The 13,798-nt window shown below is 46.0% G+C and overlaps 1 protein-coding gene across 4 annotated transcripts in view; it reads right to left on the bottom strand.

Annotated features, from left to right (window-relative positions):
• Positions 1–13,798, bottom strand: part of DDX23 (DEAD-box helicase 23) — a 107,217-nt gene that overhangs the window by 26,013 nt on the left and 67,406 nt on the right. For all 4 annotated transcript variants that reach the window (XM_033937848.1, XM_033937850.1, XM_033937849.1 and 1 more), the window contains exon 15: positions 5,782–5,933. In XM_033937848.1, coding sequence (XP_033793739.1) covers positions 5,782–5,933 — 152 coding nt within the window. The remainder of the gene's footprint in view (positions 1–5,781; positions 5,934–13,798) is intronic.

Genomic DNA, 13,798 nt, shown 5'->3' with positions numbered 1-13,798 from the left:
ACAACAAGTGTCATAAATTTTCATACAATTATCTTAATAATACACTTGATATTTCTATAATGTATTTTATACATAACATTTCTTATCTTATATTTCTTATGATTTTATATATCATATAACTGTAATTATTTTTCTTATAAAGTTATACAACATATATATTGTAATGATTTTATCAATTATTTTTTAAATTATTAACCTTTTTCCCCTCCCTTTATTACATTGTTTTCATGTAAGAATACCATCTATTAATAATATTTTATTTATAATTTATAATAAAGAGTATGCTATGCAGTCCCTCAGCCAGCCAGTTCCTGAATAGCAAAGCAGACCAAGTGCTGCATCCCATTGTGAGAACACATTCAAACGATAATGAAGCACTCTCTAAAGTTGAAAGGGGATAGATTCCGCACAAACGTAAGGAAGTTCTTCACCCAGAGAGTGGTGGAGAGCTGGAACGCTCTTCCGGAGTCTGTTGTAGGGGAAAACATCCTCCAGGATTTCAAGACTAAGCTGGACAAGTTCCTGCTAAACTGGGACGTACGCAGGTGAAGCTGGACTCATTTAGAGCACTGGTCTCTGACCTGGGGGTTGCCGCGTGAGCGGACTGCTGAGCAGAATGGACCACTGGTCTGACCCAGCAGCGGCAATTCTTATGTTCTTAAAAGAGTGCAGAAAAGACCACACTGCCACCTTACAAATGGCCAAGAGCAGTACCGAGACACTCTTTGTCCAGGATGATGCCTGAATCTTAGTCCAATGAGCCCTCAGCCCTAGAGGAATCTGCCTTCCCTACAAAATGTAAGCAGATTCAATAGCACCCTTAATCGCTGCTTCTCCTTTTCTGGGACCCCCGACTAAAACATATAGCCTGTCTGAGCAGCAAAACTCCCAAGTGCAACCAAGATAAATACACAACACTCTCTGAACGCCAGACAAAACAAGCGACACTGATCCCGTTTCCCCTTGGCGTCACCCCAAACAGGCAACACAACTGGCTGAAAGGGTGACACTACCTTGGAACAAAGGATGGAACTGTACACAAAACCACCTTCTCCCCAGAAAAGATCAGAAATGGTTCTCTAAAACAGTGGTTCTCAACCCTGTCCTGGAGGACCACCAGGCCAATCGGGTTTTCAGGCTAGCCCTAATGAATAGGCATGAGAGAGATTTGCATATAATGGAAGTGACAGGCATGCAACTCTGCTCCATGCATATTCATTAGGGCTATCCTGAAAACCCGATTGGCCTGGTGGTCCTCCAGGACAGGGTTGGGAACCACTGCTCTAAAAGACAACACCTGCAACTCAGAAATTCTACACACCTACACCACTGACCAAAAAAACTGTTCAAACTGAGATCCTTCAGGGAGCTTTCCGCCAGAGGTTCAAAGGAAGTACATACCAAGGCCCTAAGCACCAGGTTCAAGTTCCAAGTAGGAAATGAAGCGCTGATGGGAGGCTGCAGCAGATGCACACCATTGGGAAAACAAACCAAACCTGTTTGAGAAGCCAAGGACTTGCCCTTCACCCTCTAAAACATGCCAAGGCCGCCACCTGCACCTTAATAGTTATGTTGTGATGTAATAATTTATTCAGATTAATTTGGGGTCCACTACCTTTAATTTCCTGTTGTTTTACTCACACATCCAGGGAAGCATGGGTGTGTGTGAGGGGGGGGGGGCTCTCTCTTGTTTGATTTCTTGACTGGACATACTGGAAGGAAGGGCGGAATTCATTTTGTATTGTTATTGATTGATTGTAAGTGCTGATTCTGATTATTAATGTATGTGTAATTTTAATAAAGATTAAAAAAAATTAATAATAAAGGAAAGAACAAAACCTTTGTCCATGCCATCCTGCAGAAATTCCAAAAGCTCAGGAATTGATGACTTTAGGGGAGAAATGGTGTGATCTGAACACCAAACTTCAAAAATATGCCAGACCCGAACATACGCCAGTGAAGTAGAAAGTTTCTACAAATACAGAGGTATTTTAATCACCCTGCCAGAATATCCACACCTTCACAATTGTGCCCTTTGAGAAGCTAAGCAATAAGACAAACAGAGCTGGATACAGCATTGTGATCAGCCCCTGAACAAGAAGCTGCTCCAACACTGGAAGATCACTGTACCAAAGTCTCCGAGGCCAGTCCAGAGTCACTAGTCTGAAATAATGCTCGATCCTCTGAATGACCCTACCTACCAGAAGCCACATGGAAACAAAGGAGGCCGAGTAAGAGTCACATCTGAGAGAAAGCATCTATGCACTCCACCTTGCTATCCTTTCTCTGACTGAAGAATGCCATCAAATTTATTACCAGTTGACCCTACTTGCTGCCAAGCAAGGTGAAAATGCCAAGACCTAGGCTCCACTCCCTCAGATCTAGTTCGTTTCTGCTGAGAAAGTCCGCTAGAACATTTTCAACTCTTGATGTATGAGCCGCCAACAGATAGTGGAGGAGTGTGCGGTGCGGTGGTTGGAGCTACAGCCTCAGCATCCTGGGGTTGTGGGTTCAAACCCCGCGCTGCTCCTTGTGACCCTGGGCAAGTCACTCAGTCCTCCATAGCCCCAGGTACATTAGATAGATTGTGAGCCCACCAGGACAGAGAGGGAAAATACTTGAGTACCTGATTGTAAAGACCGCTTAGATAACCTTGATAGGCGGTATATAAAATCCTAATAAACTTGAAACTTGATAGTCATGATGAATCTCAGCCTACATCGGAAGCAGCATCACCTCCTTTGCCAATGGATGACTCTTGGTGCGCACTGCCTTCCTGCAAAGGTGGTCTTGAAAAGCGAGAAGCTCAAGGCGATTCACCCTCATCTCTAAACGACCGATTGACCACAGCGACTCCTCTGGAAACCTACACCCCTGCACCACACATCTCAAGCAATGGGCACCTCAGCCTCTGAAAATGGCATCAGTAGTGATCACAGTCCTTTGCGGCAGATCCAGATTCTAGACCTGGGAAAGACTGCACCAGAGCAACCACCAGGCAAGACTATGCCAAGAACTCCCCAAGAGAATCCCAACCTCCGGGGATTGAGTCTGTGAGGAACACGAAGAGAAAAGAGTTGCCTGAAGCCCATTTGCACCATCTCTAATGAGGCTGCCATAGAACCTAAGACCTGAAGAAAGTCCCTGGCTTGTGGGCACCTGAAGCAAGGCACAAACCTGTATCTGCAATTTCAGCATCCATCCCTTGGGCAGAAAGACTTGTCCTACCTTACTGTTGAAAAGAACTCCCTAGTATTCCAACTGTTGCAACAGACAGACCTGACTCTTCTTTGGATTAAACACCCAACCCAACGACTGTAGCATACATACCACTTGTTCCATTGCCACACTGCTCTGAATCAACCAATCATCTAGATAAGGATTTACTAAGATCCCTTCCTTCCACATTGCAGCATTCACCACCACCTTGGAAAAGGTGCAAGGAGTTGTAGCAAGACCAAAAGGGAGAGCATAAAATTGACACTGTCTTCCCAAAACTGTGAAGCAAAGGAATCTCCGATGTCTCAGATGATTAGGAATATGCAGATATGCCTCTGTCAGATTTAAGGATGTGAGAAATTCCTGGGCCTCACCACTACAATTACCGAACGCAGAGTCTCCATGGAAAATGTGGTATCTTGAGGTCCAAAATGGGCTGAAAGGAACCTTCCTTCTGGGCACTACAAAATAGATAAAGTATCTCCCAATGCCAAGTTTGCTGCGAGGAACCAGCACAGCTGCCTGAAGCTGGATCAACCAAACCAGAGTCTCCCGGACAGCCCTTGCCTTCTACTGCACCAGAAAGGGAGAATCCACAGAGGTCTCTAACTGGGAATGACTGAACACTATGATCTCCAGAACCTACTGATCATCGGTAATTTGGGTCCAATTCTAGAAAAACTCTCGTAGTTGTGCCCCTATTGCAACCAGAGACTGGACTCAACACCCTCATTGAGAGGAGTGGGTACAGAGGAAGAAGGGCCACAAAAGAGCTGCATTCTCTGGAAGAAATGACTATTCTGAGCACCATCTCCGTAGCCTGGTCCATATCTATGTGTCCCCCGAAAATGGCTCCTAATAGAAGTTCCCTGACACACCATCTTTGGCTTGTCCTCTGACAACCCAGAAGCCTTCACGTCTCCTAAACCTCGGACAAGTTTATCCAGCTCCTCACCAAACAACAGGAATCAGATGGAAGCCTCCCTCTAACACAAACACGTCAGAGGGAAGACTTCGGGTCAGCTTCCTGTAACGTGGAGGAACAAAGGAACGCTGCCCGCGGCCTGAAAAGAATAGTGAATGCAGCTACATGGAAGACCCTGATGCTGTACCCGCAGGAACCCCGAACATAGATGACCTATCCCTGTGAGTCTGGAGGGGGATCTCCGTGGGATTCCCATTGTCCCCACTCCCGTGCAGCTCTGTATTCCAGATCCCCAGTAAGACGCTGCATGGGCTCGAGGTGGGTGGGAAGTGAGGGTAAGAGATGCTGCAAGCAATTGGGAGGGGTTGTGGGGAGGGAAGAGTTGCTGTATGGGCTAGGACAGGGTCGGCAACCTGCGGCTCTTCTCCCGTGGCCCCCAGACCTACCAAAGTACCTGGTGGTCCAGAAGGGTCTTCGAGGTAGCACAGCCCTTTTGCTCCTGCCTCCCTGCAGCTGCCTTCTAAAATAGCTGCTGCGACCTCTTGCAGTATTACTGGAAATGCCATGAGCACCAAGAGGGGAGGGGAAATTGTGGGCTGGGAGGAAGAAAAAAAGTGTTGGGGCTTGGACAGGCTATAGGTTTGGGGGGAAGGAGGGAGAGATGAGAGGTGCAGAAACCTGCAAGAGGAGGGAGGGAGGGAAAAATACTGGATGTTGTGGTAGAGAAGGCTGGGACAGATGGAAAGGGATGCAAGAGGGAGGAATGTTGGACACGGTGGAGGGAATGGGTGGCTAAATGAGGCATGGAGCTGGAGAGGGATGAGAGAAGGAGAAATGTTGGGCATGGGGCTAGAGGGGAGGGGCAACAGATATTGCCTAAGGGCCAGGGGATGAGAGAGGGAGAAATGTTGGATGTGGCTGTAGAGGGGTTGAGAGAGATGCACCCTGGATCTCTCTCTCTCTCCTTTCCCACTCCCTTTGCAGCAAGGGAGGAAATGAGAGGGAGAGAGATGGAGACATGTTGTACATGGGGGTGGAGAGGAAGAAATGCTATGCAGGAGTGGGGAGGGGGAAAAAAGAAGGAGAATGTTCTAGGATATGAGGGAGTGAAGATGCTGTACAATGGGAGGAAGGGAAGAGAAATGCTGGACCATGGTAGGAGGAACCAATGGACAACTACTGCTTGAAGAAGTATTTGCAGAAAACAGGAAAGCACAAAAAAGAGAAATTTGAACCAACTTGATGGAAAAATAAATCTCCAGACCACAAAGGTAAAAAAAATAATTTATTGAAATATGGATGAAATATGTTAGCTGGCATAGCTTGAGGGTCATCATCAGCTGGAGTATTTATATTTTATATTTACATTAAAGGCTCTGGCAGAGACCCGTTTACAAAGTATGTAATCTTCTCAATTAATATTTCCAAATTAATAAGGTGACTTTGCTTATTTGTAAATGGGTCTCTACCTGAGCCTTTAATTCAGTAGCATAATTAAATGAAATAACTACTTCTGAAGTTTATGGGGACGGGCGAGAACAGATTCGATTCCAGTGGGTACGGGTGGGGGTGGGTTTGATTTCTGTTCCCGCACAACTCTTTAATTTAGAGTTTCCTTCTCTCCAAGCATTACCTACCTTTTCTCACCCTCGGACATAAGGAAGACCTTCTGCTCCACACGTTCATGGGGTTTGCCAGCAGAGCCGATGTATACCACAGCAGGACGGCGCAAATAGCTGCGGGCAAGCCGCTCAACAGCTGGAGGCATGGTAGCAGTAAACATTACTGTCTGCAAAGAGAAAGGGTTATTGAGAGGTGTGATACTCAGCCTCCTACTTTCCATATGATCATGTACTTAGGACAGATGTTGGCACACAAACTCCCTATGCTAGTTGCAGTACCTCACAGCCCTCTCACCTGGATAAACCAACTCCATTGGCAAAGGGAGGGACACAAACACAACCTCCTCAACAGAATAAACCATTCTCCTCAAAGCAAGATTCAAAATGCATCTTCATCAACAAGACAGAAAAATCCTACCCCTGCAGAAACGCACAGTAGAGAATGACACGGGGATGGGGACAAAGCCTGTGGGGGCAGGGACAAATTTTGTCCCCATGTCATTCTCTAAAAACTTGAGACTAGTATCAATATGTAAAAACTTAAACACATTTTAGACAATTGGCAACTGTATTCAATGATTAAAAATAACTGAAAAAACTGCTTTTGAATTTCAATGAACTTGATATACTGCCTGTGTCTTGGCTGCCATCTACAATGTCTTTCCATCATGTGCTCAGCTACTCAAACATCATACTGTTACTGCAACAGATTCATCCATCATTGCTGGCATCAAGAAACATTTCTAACATTTAATAGACACTTATTTTCCTGTTCATCCACTACAGAGTTTAGGTTCTCTTCTACACCCGTGTCTGAAAGACAATTTAATTACCTTCTCAGATGATGTAAAAACATAGGCATCTAAATCTTTGGGAAGGTTATACCAAAACTAGATCGAAATGTGATTATATAAACAGTTGTACAGGAATATTGTCCCTTTTTATACTTTAATACAAAGATTTAAATATAAAATTGTAAGTGTTCAAGGCGTGTGCAAATGAGGACAGAGTCTGTGGGGATGGAGACAGAGTTTGCGGGTATGAGGTAGGGATGGAGACGGAGCCCACGGGGACGGAGACTGAGCTTACAGGGACAAACTTTATCTCAATGTCATTCTCTAACACACACACACACACACACACACCCATTCTGACCAGGATAAATCCACTCAATGCCACAAGGACAGAACTACATCTTCTTGCCAAGAAAAGTACAGTAATATAATAAATGATGACAGAGAAATAATATTTTGGCCCATCCAATCTGCCCAGTCTTCCTAGAATGCAGCTAGTTTCAAAATTTTTCTTATCCAGGACTTTTGCTTTCCCCTTTCTATTTAATTGATTTGGTCAGAACAGTTTATACGATCCTTACTTAATTTTGTCCTTTATTCACTTTTCCAATGAGGTTCTGCAATAATCTAAACCAGTGGTATTCAATCCAGTCCTCAGGGACCACATGGCCAGTCAGGTTTTCAGGATATTCTCATTCATTGTGGATATCCTGAAAACCTGATTGGCCAGTTGGTCCCTGAGGATTAGGTTGAATACCACTGATCTTAATAGCCAGTAATCGGTTTCTCAGTTTATGCCTATGCAGATGACATCTAGCTTCTTCCCCCACTCGACTCAGATAACCCCAACGAGAAACAACATCAATCAGAAATTAGGGAAAGTTAGTCAATGGTTAAGTGACAATATGTTGTCCTTGAATGTCCCCAAGACCAAAACCATGCTTTTCCCATGGAATGATGGTCTAACACAGGGATCTCAAAGTCCCTCCTTGAGGGCCGCAATCCAGTCGGGGTTTCAGGATTTCCCCAATGAATATGCATTGAAAGCAGTGCATGCACATAGATCTCATGCATATTCATTGGGGAAATTAGTGTTCCCTTGAACTACCCTCTTTAAATATTCTGATACATTCCCTTGTAATCTCTAAACGCAATTATTGTAATTCACTGTTCAAGGGTATCATGCAAAAATAATTAAGAAGGCTACAGATAATTCAAAATATCGCAATAATCATGTAACACTCCTTTGAAAAACGTACACTGGCTTCCCATCTCACAGGGGATTACCTAAAAAATAGCTCTACTAACATTCAAGGTCCAATCCTCAAAAAAAAACCTTATTCATAGACAGAGTGCTTATACCCCACATTCCCTCAAGATCACTAAGATCAAATGATCAAAATCTACGGTCCATTCCTTCTTTCCGAGTTATTAATACAAGATGTTCTAGAATTTTCTGTCACAGCCCCTCTACTCTGGAACTCTCTACCTGCCCATTTGAGGGAGGAAAAAAATTTAGATAGGTTCAAAAGAAAACTGAAAAGTTTTTTCATTTAAAGATGCCTTTGAATCTTAAAGAAGCCAAACTCACATAACCTCCAGATTGTTTCATATGCTTGTTCTTTTTGCTTTCTAACTGACCTATTCCTTCCTGCTATTTTTACCATATGTCTTACTTTCCTATAACTATTGTAGTTCTTCCTCCTTTCCACATTGTTCTGTGAGTCAGTTAGCATTTTCATCCTCGTTTATGGTATGTTCATTTAACTACATGTTAAATTTACTCTCCCTTTTATTTTAAATTTTGTGCATCGCTTAGAAGTATGATAAGCAATCAAATCAAATTTTAAATAAAACTTGAAACTTACTGGCCACCAGACCTGTCCAGGCAAGAGGGTAATTTTCTCAGCCAGCAAAAATACAGAGTGAAGAAGCTAGATTCACTAGAGGCACGTCTTGTCAGACAAATCTGATCAATTTTTCTGACTAGGTGACCAGAGAAATGGATAGAAAGCGCACTAGATGTGGTATATTTAGATTTTAGCAAAGCCTTTGACACTGTTCCACACAAATGTCTAATAAATAAACTGAATTTCCTCAGTATAGGCCCCAAAATGAAAGACTGAGTCAGGAACTGGTTGAGTGGAATGTGACAGAGTAGTGGTCAATGAAAGTTGCTCTGAAGAAAGGAATGTTACTAGTGGTATGCCTCAATGTTCGGTTCTTGGGCCTGTTCTTTTTCAGTTTTGTAAGCGATATTGCTGAAGGGCTGTCTGGTAAGGATTTGCCTCATTGCGAATGATACCAAAATCTGCAAAAGTGTAGACACCCCTAATGGTGTGGCCAACATGAGGAAGGACCTAGCGAAGTTTGTGGTCTGAAATTTGGTGGCTAAGATTTAATGCTAAGAAACACAAGCCAGGCATTTGGGCTGCAAAAACCCAAGGGAACAATACAGTTTAGGGCAGTGGTCTCAAACTCAAAACCTTTGCAGGGCCACATTTTGGATTTGTAGGTACTTTGAGGGCCGCAGAAAATATAGTTAATGTCTTATTAAAGAAATGACAGTTTTACATGAGGTAAAACTCTTTATAGTTTATAAATCTTTCGGCCTCAAAATAGTATCTGGAGGGCTGCATGTGGCCCCCGGGCAGCGAGTTTGAAACCACTGGTTTAGGGTGTGAAGAACTTTTGTGCATGAAAGAGGTGTGGGGCTTGGGGAGATATAGTATGTGATATCTTAAGGTGGCCAAACAAGCTATGGGTGCTGAAAAGTTCTCAGCCCAACCAACTTCCTAAATTCTGAGCTGAAAAGAGTGTTATTTTATTTTGCAAAGTGTCAATTTGCAGACATTGTTTCAGATCATTGAACTACGTCAATGAAAAATATGGAATTTTCAAGTGTGGAACTTCAAGCCATCATGAAGCTCCTATTCCTGCAGAAGAAAACGCCAAATGAAATCCATGAATGTATGATGCCAAACTTTGAGTGACAAATGCCCATCATATTCCACAGTGAAAAAGTGGCATGCAAACTGTCAGCATGGAGATTTCAAGAACGAAGATGCAGCAAAGTCTGGGAGGACTCAAATGGTATCAAATTCTAAAATTATTGACCATGTCCATGACCTGATTTTCACCCATTAATTATCATGTCTTTCAACAGAGCTGAAAATGCAGTGCTGATGTCAGACGCACTACTGAATCACTTACGAGAGTGTGTTCAAGAATTTACATTGCTTCCTAGATGATTTGATTGTCACACAATATACTCTGCCACCGATATATTTTGAGGTAGGCCGAAACAAGTGTCGAACCATTTCATTAATAAAAGCAGAGGTTTGAAATAATAAGCACCTTGGTTTTCTTGGACATTTCCATAGTTTGTTGACTGATTATCGTTTTGTGGATTTGACCCTCCTGTTTTTCTTGTCTTGGCCATGACCTGCTTTTGACAGATTGGCGAATATCAGCTAAAACAATTGCTTAGACACTGCAGATATCCAGGGAATGTGTTGGGTGTATAATCCACGAGCAGCTGGGTATGCAGAAACTGTCACTCAAGTGGGTGCCCAAATGTCTGAATGCTAACGAGAAACGACGTTGAGTTAACACTTCCAAATTGCTTTTGCAGCATTTTTAGCAAGCTGGTGCCAACCTTTAGGAACAACTAATTAGTATTGATGAAACATGGTTACATCACTATGATCCTGAAACAAAACAACAATGCAGTGGCGGCACTCAGGTCCTCCAAGGTTAAGGAAATTAAAGACCAACATGTCAGCAGGAAAGGTTGTGGCCACTGTGTTTTGGGATCCGGAAGGTATTGTAATAACTGACTATCTTCCAAGGGGCCAAATGTTTAATGCAAAATACTACTGTTACTTGCTGTGCCGATTAAAGGAGACATTGGAAGAAAAAAAAGGAGAAGGGATGCTTCGGAAAGGAGTTCTCTTTTTGCAAGACAAAACACCTGCTCATAAGGCTGGAAAAGCAATGAATATTTTGACACAGTTGGAGTTTCAGTGCATAGACTATCCACCCTACTCACCAGATCCTGCTCCATCTGACTATTTTCTGTTTCCAAACCTTATAAAAAGTTCTAATTTGAGTGATTCGGAGGTGATTGCAGCAGCAGAGTATTTCAGTGACCAGACATCAGAGTATTTTTTTGAAGGGTTACAGAAACTTCAGACACGATGTGTAAAGTGTGTTGCACTTAAGGGTGAATATGTGGTATAACTTGTAAATTTCACATCATTCCCTTCTTGGTTGGGCTAATAACTTTTCAGCACTCCTTTGTAGAAGGATGCTTGGGTGTATAGGGAGATGAATGGTCAGTAGGAAAAAGGAAGTACAGTCGACTCCACTTAAATGCACAGTCTTCGGACCGGGTCGTCACGTGCGCTTAAACGGCGTTTACGCTTAATAGGAGTGGGGGTAGGGGGGGAGGCTGTAGTTAAGCCGACTCAGTTTAAATATGGCACATGGGCTGCTGGAGCCTAAAGTGCAGGAAAACTATGCCCTACAGCTTGAGTGGAAACAGAGCACTCACTTTCCCAGCTGTCCTAGCGCTGTGTGAAGCCTAGCCATTGTGGCCAATCTGTTCTGCCAACTGGCTTTCCTCCCAGTCAGAACGTGATTGCATTTAACCGGAGTGAAGGTAACATGAAAGAATAGAGATGGGACCTATGACATCACTGCACATAAGCGGATCGTGTGCTTATCTGAATTGCAAATATCCGGAGTTTACGTCCATTGACTTTAATGTAAAAAAACAAAACAAAAACAAAACAGGACCATGGTGGTAGGGTGCGGATAACCAAAGAATGCGCTTAACCGACATGCACTTAGGTGGAGTCGACTGTATTGATGCCCTTGTATAAGACTCTGGTGGAACCTCATTTATAATATTATGTACAATTCTGGAAACCGCACCTTCTTTTTTTAAGATATGAACAGAATGGAGTTGGTTCAGTCATGTTTTTATACATGTACAGTGGTGCCTCGCATAACGGACGCCTCGCACAGCGAACGCTGCGCACAACGAACTTTATGTCTTGATTCGTACAACGAACTTCGTTTCACACAACGAAGTCGCCCGAGCTGCATCCTTCCGCGCAGGCACTGCGCTTAACTGCCCTCTCTCCGCCTGGCTCCCTCTTGCCCCCCCCCCGACTCCCCGACACGATCGGGGCAAGAGGGAGCCCAAGCCCTCTTGCCCCCCCGACTCCCCGACACGATCGGGGCAAGAGGGAGCTCAAGCCCTCTTGCCCCCCCGACTCCCCGACACGATCGGGGCAAGAGGGAGCCCAAGCCCTCTTGCCCCCCCGACTCCCCGACACGATCGGGGCAAGAGGGAGCTCAAGCCCTCTTGCCCCCCCGACTCCCCGACACGATCGGGGCAAGAGGGAGCCCAAGCCCTCTTGCCCCCCCGACTCCCCGACACGATCGGGCCAGGAGGGAGCCCAAGTCCTCCTGGCCACGGCGACCCCCTAACCCCACCCTGCACTACATTACGGGCAGGAGGGATCCCAGGCCCTCCTGCCCTCGACGCAAACCCCCCCTCCCCCCAACGACCGCCCCCCCCAAGAACCTCCGACCGCCCCCCAGCCGACCCGCGACCCCCCTGGCCGACCCCCACGACACCCCCAACCCCCTTCCCCGTACCTTTCTGTAGTTGGCCGGACAGACGGGAGCCAAACCCGCCTGTCCGGCAGGCAGCCAACGACGGAATGAGGCCGGATTGGCCCATCCGTCCCAAAGCTCCGCCTACTGGTGGGGCCTAAGGCGCCTGGGCCAATCAGAATAGGCCCGGGAGCCTTAGGTCCCTCCTGGGGGCGGGGCCTGAGGCACATGGGCCCAACCCGACCATGTGCCTCAGGCCCTGCCCCCAGGAGGGACCTAAGGCTCCCGGGCCTATTCTGATTGGCCCAGGCGCCTTAGGCCCCACCAGTAGGCGGAGCTTTGGGACGGATGGGCCAATCCGGCCTCATTCCGTCGTTGGCTGCCTGCCGGACAGGCGGGTTTGGCTCCCGTCTGTCCGGCCAACTACAGAAAGGTACGGGGAAGGGGGTTGGGGGTGTCGTGGGGGTCGGCCAGGGGGGTCGCGGGTCGGCTGGGGGGGCGGTCGGAGGTTCTTGGGGGGGGCGGTCGTTGGGGGGAGGGGGGGTTTGCGTCGAGGGCAGGAGGGCCTGGGATCCCTCCTGCCCGTAATGTAGTGCAGGGTGGGGTTAGGGGGTCGCCGTGGCCAGGAGGACTTGGGCTCCCTCCTGGCCCGATATTGTCGGGGAGTTGGGGAATCGGCGGGGCAAGAGGGCTTGGGCTCCCTCTTGCCCCGATCGTGTCGGGGAGTCGGGGGGCAAGAGGGCTTGGGCTCCCTCTTGCCCCGATCATGTCGGGGAGTCGGGGGGGGCAAGAGGGCTTGGGCTCCCTCTTGCCCCGATCGTGTCGGGGAGTCGGGGGGCAAGAGGGCTTGGGCTCCCTCTTGCCCCGATCGTGTCGGGGAGTCGGGGGGGGGGCAAGAGGGCTTGGGCTCCCTCTTGCCCCGATCGTGTCGGGGAGTCGGGGGGCAAGAGGGCTTGGGCTCCCTCTTGCCCCGATCGTGTCGGGGAGTCGGGGGGGCAAGAGGGCTTGAGCTCCCTCTTGCCCCGATCGTGTCGGGGGTGCCAGGGACCACACGGAGTCACCCACCGTACCACCCGATTCGGGTAAGCGCAGGTATCGGTGGGTGGCTTATTTGCGGGGGGGGTGCCTTATTTTACATTTTTTTCTAAAAAGGGGGGGCTGTCTTATTTGATGGCCCTGCCTTATCATCGGGGAAACACGGTAGAAAAAAAAAAAAAATGAACAGTTAAGTCCCAGTTTTTGCCGCTGAGACTCTGCCCTCTCTCACTGTAAAATTAGACTCTACTTAGTCTGTCTTTAAATTTAAAAAATGTGTGTTGTTTTAAAAAACAATTATGTTTTTAGATGTATCTAAATAAAAATAATAACCAAAAATTTATCTTTTTTTATGTCATCTTAGCATATTTTATGCTGCAGAACGAATTATTTTTTTTTACATGTATTCTTATGGGAAAACGCGTTTCACATAACGAACGTTTCGCATAACAAACTTGCTCCTGGAACCAATTAAGTTCGTTGTGTGAGGCACCACTGTACTTTTCATCTACTTTCAGTCATTATTACTTGATCTTATTATTATTTCAATATTTTTTATGTTTAAATCTTTTTTA

The sequence above is a fragment of the Geotrypetes seraphini genome, chromosome 3, assembly GCF_902459505.1.
Source record: "Geotrypetes seraphini chromosome 3, aGeoSer1.1, whole genome shotgun sequence".
Classification (NCBI taxonomy): domain Eukaryota; kingdom Metazoa; phylum Chordata; class Amphibia; order Gymnophiona; family Dermophiidae; genus Geotrypetes; species Geotrypetes seraphini.
The sequence above is the reverse complement of the archived record's forward strand: the minus strand, read 5'-3'. Positions and strand labels throughout refer to the sequence as shown.